Source organism: Drosophila rhopaloa, unplaced genomic scaffold, assembly GCF_018152115.1.
Source record: "Drosophila rhopaloa isolate 14029-0021.01 unplaced genomic scaffold, ASM1815211v1 contig_2, whole genome shotgun sequence".
In the NCBI taxonomy this organism is placed as follows: Eukaryota; Metazoa; Arthropoda; class Insecta; order Diptera; family Drosophilidae; genus Drosophila; species Drosophila rhopaloa.
This window is the reverse complement of record NW_025335083.1, coordinates 15,360,204-15,377,825: the sequence shown is the minus strand read 5'-3', so window position 1 is coordinate 15,377,825 and position 17,622 is coordinate 15,360,204. Positions and strand designations below refer to the sequence as shown.

Here is a 17,622-nt window from a genome sequence, read left to right as displayed (position 1 = left end):
ATCTCCGGCATGGGGAGACCGGGCCGCATAAAGGACTCCGCAGGAACAACAAGAACAACCATGCAGGCCCATGATTCGCGGCTATACACATCGACGGAAAGGAAGCGGGCGAAGAGGAAAGCCTTAAAAGCGCTGAAAGGTTTCAGTTATCCCCTAAAAAAAAAACACACGCACTCGAACAACAAGGAACACCGCACACAAGCTGAAAAGGGAATCCGGCTTGACGAGCCTGAAAATACCCTCAAAGGGGCATCAGTGGTTGGGATTATTTAAAGAGCAGCTTCTCGGGCGGTCTGTTGTAATTTTTTTAATGAATATGAAAAGGCAAAAAATATTTTTACACAATGTCGTTGCAAGCTAAAGTTTACTACTTTACTGTTTAATTTACAACATTATTAAATTATTTATTTAAAGTATAAAGATCCAAGAGCTTAAATGCATTTTTCAACAATTGGGTATATAGTAAAAAAACGTTTGAATATAGGCACACCCAATCTGGAGTACGTTATTCTTCTGTTTTGGTAAGACTTATAAATGTTGATGGCATATTGCTTTATAGACAATCATTTTGTACAAAAAAGAAATTGATAATTCGTTTTTGGCCACACTTTATTATTTTTTCTAACAAGTTTGCATAAGTCTTTCAAAAATGACCAATTAATTGTGACCAAAGGGTATTCACGGATTGCAGCACATGTCAAGCAAAAGGTTATTCCGTCGGGGGTGGCGAAAAAGATCTGGTTGCAATGGAATGCACTCGTTGAAACACTTTCGAGCGCCGATAATCCAATTATGGCCTGACCAGGGGTTCCTCAGCCACTGCGGCTCCTTGTAAATTCGCTGCTCGTTTCCTCTCTGCTGTATTTATGGGCGGCAGATGGGGAAAGTGCTACATGTTGGGAGGCGAGAGTCGTGCCACCTGGGGCAACCGCGTCTCCCGCACATAATTTCCCGCAACTTATTTTGCCCCGAGTCAAGTTTCACACTAAAATGTGTAAAAGGGTCAACAGCTGCAGGGCACCCAGATCCGGATCTGGAGTTGGAGCAACCTGAACACGAGTCCTTATTGCGGGCTAATCTCTGGGGTCTGCGGCTGATGGGGGGGTCAAAACAAAACAATGGGGATGTGAACACTTTTGTCACCAAATCGATACTAAAACGGAAACTATAACCAATTCCCATCAACGTTAAACACAAAGGGTTAATATTTCTAGCATTTTTATATTTATTTCATATTCAATTTTCTGTGTCGATATTCATTTTCTGTTTTCCATTCACTACTTTAACTTCTCCTTTTTTAAATTTCGTATTTTTTAGCCGCTGTGTATTAAATGAAAAAATAATTGGAAATAAAGGCTGGCTTGAATAAACATAATGAACATTCCATTCCGTTTGCGATATGTACAATATTATTTGATAAAAATTCCATTTTGGTTTTTGTTTTGTTTGGGCTGTTGGGGTTGGGTGAAAAACTTAAATAATGGTTAGGTAAAAAATTGCATTACCAGCAGCTTTTTCAAAGTGTTTGTTTTGCCATAATTCATTTGTTCACTTTGTCTCATTCAATAGTTTATTTATCAATATCATTATTATTTTACTTGTGCATTTTGCATCATCGTCGTGTAAACAACTACAATTAGTATCACGATTGTCATTGTTGTAACTGAAATAATATAAAAAGGTGGAAATAAAAAAATTCAATGAATTGGTGAGTAATGAACGAAAAAAACAAAGGGAAAGTTTTTATTTTGTAATTTATTCCTCTCCGTTAAATTGCTTGGAGTTGTGTATGTCTGTATATGACACGATTATGTTTTTCATTATTTTACCATTATTATTCTTTTTTGCCAAACTGATATGTACTTATATATGTCTGCATGTTGTGTTGTTAAAATTTGACTGCCCGCAAAGTTTGCAAACTGTTTTTCTAGTTTTGCTGTTAGTTGTGCAATGTTCGCTACTCTTGCTTAAAAAACCATTGATAATTGCTATCCAATAATTGTTTATATTATTAGTATATATCGTTATATATATATCTCGATTTATCTAAATGTGTATTTATATTTATAATTAATGTACTTATTGGCCTTGTCTAAATTGTAAATTATAGGCAAATAAAACTAGACTTCATATTATTAGTTTCGTTTGCGAATTCTTTTTAAAAATAGTTATGTAACTATTATTAACAACTTACGATTCTAGGTTGATCTATGGAGATGCAAAACTGTTTATTAACTAGGCTCTAAATGTGTGAGTGTGTTAGGAATCATCATATGTTCGCTGGTGTATGTATGGTTCTGTGTACGTAATCAATTGCATTAATTACTTCAAATGTTGGCCAAGACACAACGTCATGCATTGGGCGACAAAAGGAGAAGGGTAAAGGGCAGTTTATTCGGATGAATAAGTTTCAAGTTTAGACAACTATGTAAGTTTAACTTTTTGCTGGAAGTCTCTGAGCGGAAGAAATTACTTTTGGTGACGAGCTTAATACATTTTCTCAATAAAAATTAGAGTCAGTAGTTGGAAGAAACTTGAACGTAAAACTGAAAAGTCTATCAGCCCAGCACATGACTTGTCCCACTACTTATAAATATACTTTGTTCGTATTTATATAAAACTTATAAATTACGAGTGGACATAAACCGATTTGCTTGTCTTTCAATTAACTGTATCTTTATTGTTACGGGGCTGCCTCTCACAATTAGCTAAATCCCAAAAATTCGTAGCTACCGATTAGTTTAAGGTTTTATGTATATTTATATATGTACATATCATACAAGTGACCGTCAGTTGGTTATCTTCAGGAGCGGAGTCAGTTAGGACGGCCACCTCCTCCTCCCGTTCGAAGTGCAAAGAACATACTTCTCCGGCAACTAAAGCCAACATCAGAGGGTCATGGTGGTCATCACAGCGGGCAGCAGAAGTGCCATCGCGAAGGACAACAGGAATATCCGCTGGCCGGAACTGCTCAGTGCGCTGGCCTGGCACAGCAGATCCTCGGGAAAGATCTCCAGGATGGGCAGGTGCCGACCGGATGTCGGATCGTGGCAGGTGTTGGCACGGGCGCGCTGAGGAAATTAAAAGGATTCTCATTAGGCGACTACAAAAGATTTATAATAAAAATTCAAAATAAAATAGACTTCGATTGTCCGAAGTTTGGATATAATTGCAAAGCTTAAATGAAAATTAATTGAACCTTACTAAGGCAGAAAATTTATAGCTAGCTGTTATTGGTAAATCAGTAATATTTATTAGAAATTATAAATTGAATCGAAAACTGAACCTACAAATCATACTTAGTGTCAAATTTATTGTTTTGAATGCTTGAACAAAAAGTTTGGTTAAATATAACAGACAAAATTTAAGAGGTATAGATTTAAAAAAATAATGAAATATTGCAATACCCCAAATTTAAAAAAAATAAACAATGAGATTATTTACTGCTATTATAAGAAAACTAAATTTAAATTTCGAATAATGTGAGTTTCAACGAATATATAAACTTATTTATTTAGCCAATGAAAAATAATATTTTCCACCTTGCAAAAATACCCTTAAATAAGGAGTATTAAAAACATATAAAAGCTTACGCGCATATCGGCAATCGATAGGGGTAACTTTTGGCCAAAAATCAAGATTTACACAAGGTTAAAGATAATGTGAAGCAGGGAAAAGTCAGGCAGACCGACTCACCTGAACCATGCGCTTGAGGTCGTCCTTCTGGATGACCTTGATCTGGGCGGATTCCCTCAGCCATCGTCGCAGCCAGTGGCCAAACCAGACCAGCCCGCACTCGCACTCCAGCGGATTGTGGGCGGTGATGAGGCCGCCCATGATGCTCCGTGTTCCCACGGCATCCCAGTAGCTCTTGTTCGGATAGAAACTGTCGGCGGCCAGGGCGTTGATGCGATTGTGCGAGATGTCGATGGACAGGTGAGGCACCTCGCGCAGGGCGTAGAAGATGCCCGGCGGCAGGTCGGAGATGCGGGTGTGCGAGATCTTCACCTGCAGCCGCTGGTTGCGCGACAGTCCGGTAAAGACATCCGGAGCGATGGTCTGCACATTGCCGCCATAAAGCTCGAGTAGCCGGATTTTCGTGTTATTCGCCAGCCTGGCGAAGAGCTGCTGCCCAATGTTCGGCTCCAGGCAGTGCACCCTCAATTGCTGCAGACCCGGCATCCTGGACACAATCTCGCCGAGATTCGCATGCGAACTGGCATGCAGCTTCCTCAGCGAACGCAGCTTGGCGAAGGCCTGCGGATTGGTCACCTTCACATCCAGGATATTCAGCTCGGCCAGGTGCCGCAAACTGGCCAGATCGTGCAACGTTATCCGGCGCAGTGGATTGTGGGCCAGGTCCAACACTCTAACCGAAGGCGGCAGGTGCTCTGCCGCACAACTGGCATTTGTGAGTTTGTTGTGCGACACATTGACGTGACGCAGATGTCGCAGGGAACCCAGTGGTGACAGCTCCTGCAGATAGTTACCACTTACGTCCAGGTAGGAGAGCAGGGGCAGCTTCAGCGGCGGCAGGACATACAGGCCCATGTGGTGCAGGCTGAGTTTCCTCAGGCGCGGCGTGTGCACGAACACCTCGCGCAGGTTGGTGGTAACCAGGGGATTCTGTGACAGGTCCAGGTTGGTCAGATTGTTCAGGAAACTGAACGTATTGTCCGGCAGAATGGTGATGCGGTTGCGGGCCAAACTGATGTCGTACAGGAACTGCGAGTTGACGAACATCGAGGCGTCCAGGTACTCCAGATTGTTGTGGGACATCTGGATGGAGCGTAGGGTGAACCCGATGTCCGTGAAGGCCGGCACTGGCCACACACTCAACTGATTGTCGGCTATGTCCAGGAACTCCAGGCGAGTGTTCATGAACACCTCCCGCGGCAGTGCCCTCAACCGATTCGAATTGATGCGCAGGACTCGCAGTTTCCGCAGATTCGAGAACTGTTCCACCTGTAACTGGTCCAATTGATTGTGACTCAGATCCAGTTCCTGCAGGCTGTTCAAGCCCTGAAAACTGCGACGCCTCAGCGAGGTGAGATTATTGTGGGCCGCATTGAGGATCTCCAGGAACTCCAAGTCCCCGAAGGCGTGGCTCTGCAGAGATCCCAGCTGGTTGTGGGCCAGGTTGAGGAACCGCAGCGTGTTGGCCAGGTTCGTAAAGCTATCCGACTTGGTCACATGGTTGTGACTGATGTCCAGCTGGTAGATGTACATGTAGCTGCTCAGCTCGTCGTAAAAGCTGTTTATGTGATTGTGGCTCACATTGAGGCGCAGTGGCGTGGTAGTATTGGAAACATAGAGGAAGGACTTCAAGGACAGTGAGCACAATTGATTGTGCATCAGATCCAGGGCAGCCAGATTGGGCAGAACCGTGAAGGCTCCGTGGGAGATGTTGACCAGACGGTTGTGTGACAAGTCCAAGTAGCGTAGGAACTCCAGGTTGTGAAAGGCGTGGCGGGCTATTGTCCTCAGGCGGTTCGATTGCAGATTGAGTGTCTGCAAATCCCCGAGGCTATGAAACGTCTGCGCCTCCAGTCGCTCCAGGGCATTGTAGGATAAATCAATTTCCACCAGGTGGCTGTGAACATCGGACTGAAAGAGTCCGTGGGGCAGTGTTTTCAGCTGGTTGAAGCTCAGATTGATGTAGCTCAGTTCCCTCATCTGTGCGAAGGACTCATTGGAGACGTGCTTCAGGTTGTTATTGTCCAGACCCAGCCAAATGAGCTGGGAAAGCGGCAACAGGGCATCCAGTGGATCGAGACTCTCTAGACTTCTGGCAGGAAAGACGGCGAACGAGAGTTCCAGAATTTTGAGAGTCTTGGAGACATTCTCAAAAACCAGCGGATGATGTATAGTGATGTCGTTAAAACTCAAACTAATCTCCTGAATCTGCTCGAGTCCCGCAAAGGAGCCCAGGTGGAGATGGGTAATCTTGTTATTCCGCAGTAGAATAGTCTGCAGATTGCTGCCCCAGGAATCCACGGCAAATATGCCCTCGGGGATGTCCGGAATGGAGTTGTAACCCATGTTCAAGTAAGACAGTTGTGTGTAGTTTTTCAGGCCAAGAACGGGGATCATTGTGAAGTTATTACCACTCAGACTAAGTACGCGGAGATTTTCGGTGAACGAGGGAAGATTGCTGAGCTGACTTATCTGATTGGAAGTCAGGTAGAGGTATTTCAGGTGGTGCAACGAGGATAGGGCCACCGGCACCGTGGTGAGACGATTCCTCTCGAGATCCAAGTACTCCAGAGTTTCCGTTAGGCCCTCAAAAGCCGAAGGATGCACGCGACTGATCGCATTGAAGGCTAGTACCAGGTGGGCTATGCCCGTGGCCTTGAATACCGCCTCCGGCAACTGGGTCACGAAGTTCTGCTCCAGATTTAGGGCCCTTAGATGAACATCCGAGTAGTTCTGCTGGAAATAATCCGATTCCAGGCTTTCAATGCAGTTCTGGCCCAGATCCAGGCGTTCCAGGTGCATTCGCAGCGGTCTCACTTGCAGTTCCTTCCACTGCACACTTCGCAACAGGTTATCCCTCAGGCTTACAATACGCAACTCCGGCAGTTGTTCGAAGAGTTGCTGGGGGAAGACCGTGAGCAGATTGCTGGACAAGTCCATGGTCACCAAGGATCGTGGAAGGTAGTTCCCAGCCACGTGATATATACGATTGTTGGACAGATCCAACCAGAGTAGTTTCTGCAGCTGCTCGAAGGGACGACCCCCTGCCATTCGGTCACCGGAACTGGGTGACGGTGGGTAAAGGGAATTACTCGTCTCCAATCTCGTCTGCACGGCGGCCAAGCTCGATGGCTGGGAACTGCTGTCGTTCTGGGAAACCACCTCCATCGATCCACCTCCGGGCGCCACTTCCGTAATATCATTGTCGGACAAATGAAGCGATCGGAGGGTATCGTGCTGGGCATCCCAATTGCCATCCAAGGTGGTTATGTGGTTGCTGTAAGAAGATTTAATTTCAATTTTAAATTTATAAAATATTGATTGGTTTTTACACCATTGTTGTCTAATTGAATTTTTGTCACTATTCACAAAAAAAACTGTATTTAGAAACTGCATGGTTAAGGCATGTTGCTTTATACAATTCTTAGGAAAGTAACTAACTGAGTTAATATTTTCTTGTTATATTTAAAATATAGGAAATACTTGTTAACCACTTAATTGTTTTTCGGTGAGACGTTGTTTTAAAGGCGAGTTACAACAATAAAACATTATAAATTGAACGTAAATATAATTTAATTTAATTAAATGTTTATTTACATATTAAGTATAAGTGCAGAAAATGACTACCCCTCCATCGCTTAATGTAAAGTGTAGTTCTAAGTTAGAAGGATGTATACCAGTACTTGGCTTCGAATAACCTTGAAACTGGAAATCTTCAAACTTACCGTTGCGCCACCAGTCGCGATAGGGAATGCAATCGCTGCAGTGCATCCAGTGGCAAGTGCTGCATCTTGTTGCCAGAGATATCCAATGTCATCAGCGAGTGTGTCATCGTGCTGCAAAGGGAGATATGAGATGAGAACGAGGGCGAGAGAACGAGAAGCCTATATGATTATCATCTAAATCATTCCGCACGAGCTGCAGGGGGGACTAGTTATCAAAAATATATAATGTCTAAAACTTTCACTAAAACTTTTGTTCACAACTATCAACAGTTTCCGCTTGGGGTCGACGTCATCCCCTCATCAACATCCCCATCCCGTGGCTCATATAAATTGACGTGCTGCCTGCCTTTTGACATATCCTACACACAAGTCGGAAAACAAATATTTAAACTTAATTAACGCGTAGCAACGGCGACCCGGGCGACCCCAGCTGCCTTATCCTCCCAGACCCCAGTTCCACTTCCCAGCTCCCAGTTCCCCGTATTTCTCATTCCACTTCCTCTCTAGGCTCCATTAATAGTTATACACACGCACCGCAAACTTATACAAACACACACACACATATGCAGGAGTGGACCACAGTGAAACTTAAACTTTATAATGTTTTTAAAAGGTGCTTTTAGTGCCCGTAAGGCATGCGTAAAAAAAAGTTTCAAAATGGCTCTTCATGCTTGCAAGATGCTAATGAAGTTTGTCACGCAAACGCACTTTTATTAAACCTCATTTATTTGTTAAAAATTGTCGTTCACTTGACCTCCTCATCATAGAAATAAAAAATGTAAATACTCTTGTTAATGTGCTATTGAAGTCTAAAACTTTAATTGGTCTACGTGTCGTATAAGTAATTTTTTAATAATCATGGATAAAAAAAAATTGTTTAAGGACTCACTTTGTCACTAAGGACTAAATATTTTTAGAGTTTAGCAAACGCATTTCTGATTTCTTTAGGCTTTGATAGGTTGTGGCAAATTCTTAACAAGCCAGGCACTTCCACTGGTCAATGCGTCGTATGAGTAATATTTCTGAAATATTACTCATACGACGCATGTACGTTTTATTCTATATTAGTTGTTATATTTTGAAGGGAAGGTTCACCCTAATGTTCATAGTTTGCGAGTGCAAAGAGAAAACCAAACAGAGTTCGGGCGTAACAGCGACCTCAATTATGAAAACCACGAGGTTTTCCAAACAGGCTTCAGCCTCCTCTTTAACGGCCATAACAAAAAACAAGTGCAGCGGCATCCTTTTGTAGTTCTTGGTGTTGTTGATTTTGCCGCCGGTCCCCCGAAGTTGTTGTTATGCGACGAGGAATCAAACGCAAAACCAAATTTTTGCGGCTCCTTTTTAACCACTTCGGCTTTCTCTTTTCTGCCCTTTCCTCTTTCTTTTGCCATTTGCCGGTAGTTGTTATTCTGGCTTTCTTTGCGGGTGACATTTTAGGTTGCGTGTGTGCGTGATTCGGTTTGTGCGAGCGTGTTTGTCATCAAAAGCCTTCTAAATGACTATTGGTAACGAATTAGGAGTATAGCTGACTGTGAAAGGGTGCACAATCAGTATGTCCACTCACGGAAGAATAATACAATTAAAGTAAACATAACAGATTTCTTAGCTGATTTCTGATTTCACAGTTTTTTAAATGGCTTCATCAAATGTTACAATTGTGTAAATTTATAATTTATATTCAAAATACTACCAAAACTATCCAATTACAAATTAATAATGTTATTGCTCTGTTTCATTCAATAAGAAGAATCTATAAAAAGAGGATATAAAAACACTAAAACTTTTATTCAAGTAGGTATCGTGATATTTTACTACACTTTTTTTACACCAATTTAACTACGCTCAATAAAGTAACGCTCAAGTTACATAAGCTCAAGTTACATTAGGTTATCAATGGTATGTAGACATTTACATAAGCGCAAAAAAAGAAATTAAAATTATAAATTTATTCTGAATACTTTTTTATTACCTTTCTTCTATTCTAGTTATTTTCTTTTTGTTCTAGTTTTCCTGATAACCCCCCATTGGCATGTCATTTCGGTGTGTACATATGTACTGAATACATGGAATACCGGAGAAGTGCGCATTTATCGGCACTTTGCAACTGATCACGCAACAAACACGCAACACACAACAAACCAATCCATAAACAGACCCACATGAGGCTAGTGGCATATGTGTGCGTGTGTTTAATTTAGCAATGTAGCACTGTAAATTATTAATTAGCAATTTTTGATATACATAAGTGCTTAAATATTGATGAGAACTTTTACACATGGCATCATAGTCCGCAACCGAAATGAAATCAAGTCTTCTCTTGAGTGCTCCTTTTGTGGGTATTATAAAGGTACGCAAATGTATAAATAAAGTGGAAAGTTTAGTATATGTATATCCGTATGTATATGCGAATGAAACTGTCCAAACATGCGTCCAAAAATGGGTAACTGGTCAAACATGAACTAGAGTCAACAAAAGCAAATAAATACCAACACATTTTCTTACTAAAATAAGCTTAAACAAAAATTTATAACAAATATTTAAAAGTTACATTTTCTGATATTCCTGTAAAAGAAATTTTAATAATTCTGTAATCTTAATTAAACAAAAATAAAAAGTACAATTTTAAGCTATAAAACAAACCCATATATTAAACTAATAATCTTACCTACTTTAAAAATACTTTCCGGTACTCCAGATTAAAGTTTAAAGCTTAATTTAAATTCAACACTAATAAACCTCAGCTAAGAAGTGATACAGTCGTTTATTAATAACATTTTAATTAAGCAATTTAAATGCATATTTATAGCCGACGCTTATTTATATATACATGTTTGGTTTTATCAACTTGAGTGTTGCCCCAACTAACTTTTCTACTATTTGACATCGCTGGAGAAGTTTATTATAAAGACCGTTATAGGGGGTAAAAAGCGGTTATAGAAAATGAAGGAGGATGAGAGCGGTGAGTGTGGGTAAAGGTAGACTTTAACCACATTTGCCAGCCTTATGAGCATTAATTAGTTTGATTTAAATTCTTAATGCCGTCGGAGTGTGTAACTGTGTCTTTAGTTGACTCCCCTTCACATTCCTGCAGCGTGGAAACTGCACACAGCCGTTAACTGTGGGCATCCATTTAACTTTAGCAGCTTAATGTGTGTGCGGGTGGGCGGTCGCCTGCGGTTAAGGGGCGTGACCCCAACTCTGGTTATCCTTTGTGCTCGTTAAAAATTTTCGCGTTTCATTTCATGGCAACAAAAAGCGTATAAGATGAAGAGCAGAAAAAAAAACCGAAAAAGGCTGGCAAATGCGGTCGACTCTTTCCCACGATCTCTCCCTTTCGCTTCTACACACAAAATAACTTGGCCAATAGGGGGGCGAACAGAAAGCTCCAGCCACTGTCAAATGTGTGATGTGTAATGTGAACTGAATCACAAAACGCTGACGAAATAAGAGCTTGCATTCACTGTACTACAGTCAGCACAACAAGCACATTTCCCCAAATGTACGTTAACTTTTTCTCTATTTACCTGTTTACACTTTAAAAGGTTTTCACGAATTGTTAGCCAAAAATAAACCGATTTATTATTCAAGAATTTACTTTATTACTTTGCTTTTACTCTTGGGATATGAATTGGCTAAATAGCAACAAAAAAACTATGAATCTTACTATACTTACTTACAATAAAATAAATTATTAAGGGTACAATTTTTTAAATTTCTTAAGAATTTACTGTTCTACTTAAAAAATAAAGTACACAATTTTCTACCACATTATATTTTTTCAGCGTAGAGCATTTATTTGTTCAGAGTTAGCATTTAAATTTTCCTTTTCCCTCTCCATATCTTGCTCTCCTTTTCTCTTTTTGTGATTATTTACACTCAAACAAATAGCGCTTGAAAGTTTTTCATTTTCGCTGGATTTTTTGCGTTTTCCGCTGCGTGTGTGAGTTTGCATTTTCCGCTTGCATTTTCAGCCTGAGTGCCCCGCTGAAAATGCCGCGCCACCACCCCTCCTCGCTTTGTTAAACTTAATTTTACGCCTTTTTTACAACTTGCAGGTTTATGTTGTAAAAATATACAAAGCACTCTTCACTCGCAGACACACGCATGCACACACTCTCACGCGCCCAGGTGAAAAAGGGGTCATGTAAATAGGCCGGCCAACTGTCCTGTCATCATTTCCCCCAGTGCCAGGTGTGCGTTGGGGTCACCATCGTGACTCGTCACCCGTGGGGACGGGCACTCACCTGAAACTCCGCTCGGATATGTCCTGCAGTTCGTTGTCGATTAGCTTCAGTGTCTTGAGACGCAGTCCCTGGAAGGTCTCATCGTCGACGCTTTGCAGATGAGTGTTGGACATTTCGATGTAGCGCACACTGCTATGCATGAACTCTGCAGAGAAAAGGAAATGTGAAAAATATGAAAAATATGAAAAATATTACACGTTTCACGAAACAAAGGTTCAGGAGGAATATGATAAGTCTGCGTCACGGAAGTCTTTTCAGCCAAATTTAAGTTTACCAAACCGTGGCCTTTAAATAGAAAAGTGTTTGAACAGTTTTTGCACTAAAAGAACACCAAGAAGCTCACATGAAGGGCAATTTCCTTTTTTTAATGTTTAAAGACCCTACTTCATAAAATTATTTAAACAAAATAGAAGAAAAACAAGAGAGAACGCTATAGTCGGGTGCCCCGACTATCAGTTACTCAGGTAAAGGGAGTGCGAGGGAGATGGAGATAGAAACTTTGATCACGCATAACTTTTTAACGAATGGTCCGATTTGAAAAATTTCTTCTACATTTCGATAGGTATTGATAAACACAACAAAACTGCATTTTTACTTTTCCGAAATATTTAAATTTTTAAAATCGTATATAAGCGATTGTGGGCGTTAAAGGGGGCGTGGCACCTTTTTGAAACAAACTTGCACTGCGTAGGAACTCCTAGAATCTGCATGCAAAATGCCAATCTTCTAGCTTTTATAGTTTCCGAGCTCAGCGTTCATACGGACAGACAGACAGACAGACGGACAGACAAACGGACAGACAGACGGACATGGCTATATCGACTCGGCTAGTGATCCTGAACAAGAATATATATACTTTATAGGGTCGGAAACGCTTCCTTCTACCTGTTACATACTTTTGCACGAATACAATATACACTTTCACTCTACGAGTAACGGGTATAATTATATTTTGTATATTTTTTGATTCTTTCTCGGCCGAATGTCTCGATATCTTCTTTAAACTTATAAATAATAATGACTCTGAAAAATTTTAAATAAAATTGTAATCAATTTAACAACTTGAAGTTTCTTTAAATTTAATTACTCCCTGGCATATGTAATTTCTAAGCTTATTTTACTGCTTGTCTCTTTTATTACAAATACTTGAAAGCCACAACGATTTTCTCCGTGCCTGTCGGGAAATTGGTTTGATATTGGAGGCACTCGAGCATCCGAGTCGCTTCACAAAGTGAGAGAGCTCGACGCGATGTTGGCCATCAGTTCATCATTCAAATTGATTTTAAACGGCATTCGAAGCGTTTACCATAAACAAGGGAATATGCCCGGAACGGACCATCGTCAATTCCCTATGCCGCTCGATACATAGATGTCTCTCCCCGTCTAACGATGATGGCTTTTGTTTTGGCAGTTTTGATCGCCAGCGCGTTAAGGCAAATGGGTCATCAGCGTGCCATCAGACAATGGACCCACTACCCACCGAATCGACGGACCGAAGGAGCGTGGCCATGGCCTGTAGCCCAAAACCAACTCCCCGCTGGCGATGGAGCCACGCTTTCGATTTTTGTGCGCGTTTTCCGGTCGGGCCAGAGGCTCAGCATCCGGGCAGTGCCTGCAGGAAAGAAACCGACCCACCAGCGACCAAAAAAGGCAACAAATTTCATTTTATGGCTGTGCCAAAGACAGGAGACAGTGACATCTTGGCCAAGTATAACAATGAATCGCAACGTACTCGATTTCCTCGTTTTATGAAATTTTTATGGACCACAATGGCCAAATCGATTAAGGGAGTTAACAAAAAATGTTTTTAACTCCACATACGGTTAAGCTTTCAATTTGATTGAATAATATGAATTTTTAATTTGAAAAAAAATAATGAATAAAATTATGCTCGGGATTACTTAAACCTAAATGCAACTGCAATATGTCTAGGATGATTTAATTATCTTGACAACAAAAAAATCAAATGAAGGATATGTTTTCGTTGATTGAGAAAAAACAATTCAGCGATTTACAATTTTCAAATGTTTTTTCCTGAACGATTTCATGCATTTTGCATATTTTTTTCGGTCTTAATTCCCTGCCAGTCAAACCTCAACAAAGTTTCATCGGGAATCAGTGCGCTTTCACTTATTAAATATTCCATTGCGCACAAAAAAATAGGCAAACATAGAGCGATTGATTTTTGCACTCTCTGGCGCATTGAATATTTATAAGAAACAATCAATTGTTGGTCAGTTTTCGTTTTGTGCAGTATTTTTTCTCTTTGTCGAGATGCTTTGGTAGTGGAACTTTTTCAGTTTGAACTCATCAAATTGATGTTTAATTATTTCGCTCGGCAGTCAAGTTTGTCCCACTCCTTTTTTTCTGCCAAAACGTTGATGATCGAGTCAATCTCTGACAATCCTGGATTAGTAGCGAATTTCGCTTTGACTTTAATGTGGCCATGTTGTTCGTATTTAGTGCAGATACGCACACAGTGATATAAGCATGGAAACTACGGTGGAAAATCGGTTGAATAAAAAAAAATAGATACCCCTCCACTTTGGCCGGTCTAAAAAAAGCCCAAAAATGACAATACACAAAACAACGAACCGAAAAGAGAAGGAAATTTTTCAATTAAAAGCGAAAAGTGCATTTTCATGTTTCACGTCAGTTTCTCTTTCAGTTTTGTGGCAATTTTCTAGGAGAGACAGAGCGGTAAAGACCCGCCACTCGACCGAAAAATATTTACCATGTTGGCGGAAGGGTTAAGGTTGCAGGCGGTGGATAATGGCTGATGGCTGGTGGATTGTAGGAGGTGGGAGGTGGCATTCCGATCCCCGCCCCGCAGAATGCTTAAGGTAAGGTCAGGCCATAATTTAAGTTGACAAGCATGACATGGAAATTCCCTTTGGTCGGCAGCGGCAGCGGCAGCAGCCGTTACCATAATCAGGCTAAAACACATGGCCACCCCGCACCGTTCCCCCGCCTTTTCCGCATGAGCGTGTGTGTGTGTGTTCGTCAGGAGCTTCAATTCCATGCCAGAGTCGCCTTGGGTGACCAATTCCTTTGAGAGCGGATTCCCCTCTCCCCGGGAACGGGCACTCCAAGGACCCGGGCCCTCCCCTGCTGCTCCCGTTTAATTAACACATGCTCAACGAATCGTAATTTAATTGCGGCTCTGATGTCTCCCACGGGCTTGTTCTGAGTCACACAAAAATTGAAGACATTAATGGGGGAACCAGAGGCCGCTGCCCGAAAACAGGTAACGATCGTTATCAATTTATGGGAAATATTAATAAGTTGTTTCTTTATGCCGTCTTGTCACTTAATTTTTTTATTTTAATGGCTGTTATTACGAAAAGAATAAATATTTATGGTAACCTAAAACCAAGTCTTGCACTGAGAAATCGGATAAAATTTTTCATTTCAAAGCCTATTTAATCTTCAAAGAGAAGACAGGCCTCAATTTATTCCAAAGTTATAAAGCTTTTATTTCATTAAAAATATATGAAAGAAATTTTATCAAATCCGAAATGTTTTAATTTTTTTGGTAAAGGAATAAATGCTTTTAGATTTAAAAAGAATATTATTATAAATAGTTTAGAAAATACCCCAAAATTTACAAATAATAAACTTATTTGAATTTTCAGTTAATAAAGTTAATTTAAATCAGTGTAGTGATATTTGAATAGAAAATGGGAAATTAAGCTGTTAAATCAAATAGCAATAATCTATTAATTAGTGGAATATTTTTCAATATTACTACACAAAGTACAAATGAATGTTGACCAAATAAATTTGTTTGGCCGCATATTATTAATCTAACTCTGATCGAGATCATATACGTTTAGATTGCTGTTTATTCCAATGTCAATGCATGCGTACGTATATGGCAAGTGGGACGTGCACACACAAATATGCGTGGTATGACCACCGACAAACTGTAATATAAGCATAGAGCAGCTTACATCTTAATTACATATCGCATATTAATACAATATTAATCATACGCCCTGTTGACACGCGTGCTCCTCCCTCGACCAAGCAGCAAACACGTGGCCAAGTCCAGCGCATTCCTCATGCAGGGTCCACTATATATATTTCCACAATATATACGTATATAGTATATTATAGTAGTATGGTATAGTACACATGTGTGTGCGGGGGCGTGTGCATATCTAAGCTATGGCCAGTGTTTTGTTATGAGTGGACAAACCAACACAACAACGGCAACAACACATATGGCGTTAATAAACTTCTAGCCCGGTGCCTGAGGGTCCAACAACTAAAATGAACTCGGGGAAGAAACCAAGGGGACTGGGAACTGAGAACTGGGGAATGGGCCATACGGTTCCAGGATGGAGACTCCTTCTGGAGTCCTTCCGTAGCACGTTGGCTTGTGCTTTATGGCCGCAAGTCAATTCTCTGACAAAATGCCAAGCATATTTATTTATTTACTTTTGCTTCCAGGCAGACCAGCGAAGACCGCTGCCGCCCCCAAAAACTTCCCATCCTCCCCAGCTGTTTGTATTCTCGTCCACGTCCAACGCTCTCGTCTCGTTTTGCGTCACTTGCCAAGTGTTTATTCAACTTGCCCCACCGAGTATATGAAAAAACAAAATAAAGCACAAACAACAATGTGTCAGTGGGGAAAAAGAGGGCATGGCAGCACAGCGATGCAAAATTAACTCAACCGACACCACCGAAATTTCTTCGAGTTGTTTAGACTTTATACAAAAACCAAAATTGCATTGCTAAATTCCTTGAAATAATATTTAGCATTCTAAAATATTTTGTAGAATTGTTAAAACTTAAATATCACTTTTAAGATTTGAGTTGCTTCCAGGCCAGAAATAAAATAGACGTCTGATATGAAAAACAATGATTTTCCATTTTTAAACGACCTTCCAAGACATTGGATAAATCATATTTAATATCTAAAATATATCCAGATATCGAATATGGCAAATAGAGTGCTTGGTATCTTGTATTTTGATGCTGGAGCACTTATTTCTAGAGCTATTAAAAGCTAAAAACTACTGCTAAAAGCAGAGTCATTTTATGTGATACCGAAAAACCTGTCTTAGGATTGTATAGACCTAAATTTCAACTCAATCATTTCAGCAATTTGTGTTCTATAAACCAACTAAAGCTGCCTGAAACTCAGGTCCAATCTGCTACCAAAGAGCCTGTGCGTCCGTGTGTTGATGAAGATTACGTCAGCTGAAAAGTTATTGTTTTGGCCCGGCATTCAGGAAGGCAACTAAAGACAGGAACCGAGTGGGTGTGATGGGCTGGGAAGTTACCATTTATATACATATAGTTTGTGTCCTGCACCGGACGAAAAACAAAGAAAAAATACAGAGAGCAACGAAACGGGCGCAGGAAACGTGCGGCATGTGGGCAAACTGTCGTCATTTATTTTCGTTTTTCGGTTTCTCCCAAATAGTTTCGGCATGAAAATTGCGGCCGAATCGAACCAAGGATGCTGCTATCTAGCAAATATCTAGCAAAAAGCCTCTGGCCAAGCGTGAAAGTGACCAGCAGGAGAAACCCGAAAATGAAACATTAAAAATAAATCTAAATTGTAGCTTCACATTTTTTTTTTATGTCCCCATTGCCCAATAGACAATAGAAATTCAACATTAAATTACGGACATATTCGGAGCACTAAAGAAACAAAAGTGCCACTGGTGCATTTTCTGTACGACAGCGACGCACTGAAAATTTTGAGATATTAAATGAATTTTCAACTAGTCCTTGGGTCCCCAGTTACAGTTGTCAAATCCTCTTCTCAAGCTCCTCGTTTCCCTCTCGGCCCCTTCTTAAAATTTCTGGGTGCATAGTTTTCGGTTATTTTTTTCGGGCTTCTCGACCACATGGTGACATCCCAGCCAGGAAGTCGATTCGATGAGGGGCTGGTGTCGAGCAGGGGGCGTGGCACGCAATTAGCCAGGCTGTCAACCAAA

At 40.7% G+C, this 17,622-nt stretch overlaps 1 protein-coding gene across 1 annotated transcript in view; it reads right to left on the bottom strand.

The window, feature by feature from the left end:
• Positions 1–1,255: 1,255 nt before the first annotated feature.
• Positions 1,256–17,622, bottom strand: part of LOC108041324 (chaoptin) — a 44,243-nt gene continuing 27,876 nt past the window's right edge. Inside the window, exons 3-6 of the mRNA XM_044460118.1 lie at positions 11,669–11,813; positions 7,422–7,532; positions 3,697–6,973; positions 1,256–3,071 (exon numbers count right to left, since the gene is read on the bottom strand). Coding sequence (XP_044316053.1) covers positions 2,889–3,071; positions 3,697–6,973; positions 7,422–7,532; positions 11,669–11,813 — 3,716 coding nt within the window. The 3' untranslated portion in view covers positions 1,256–2,888. The remainder of the gene's footprint in view (positions 3,072–3,696; positions 6,974–7,421; positions 7,533–11,668; positions 11,814–17,622) is intronic.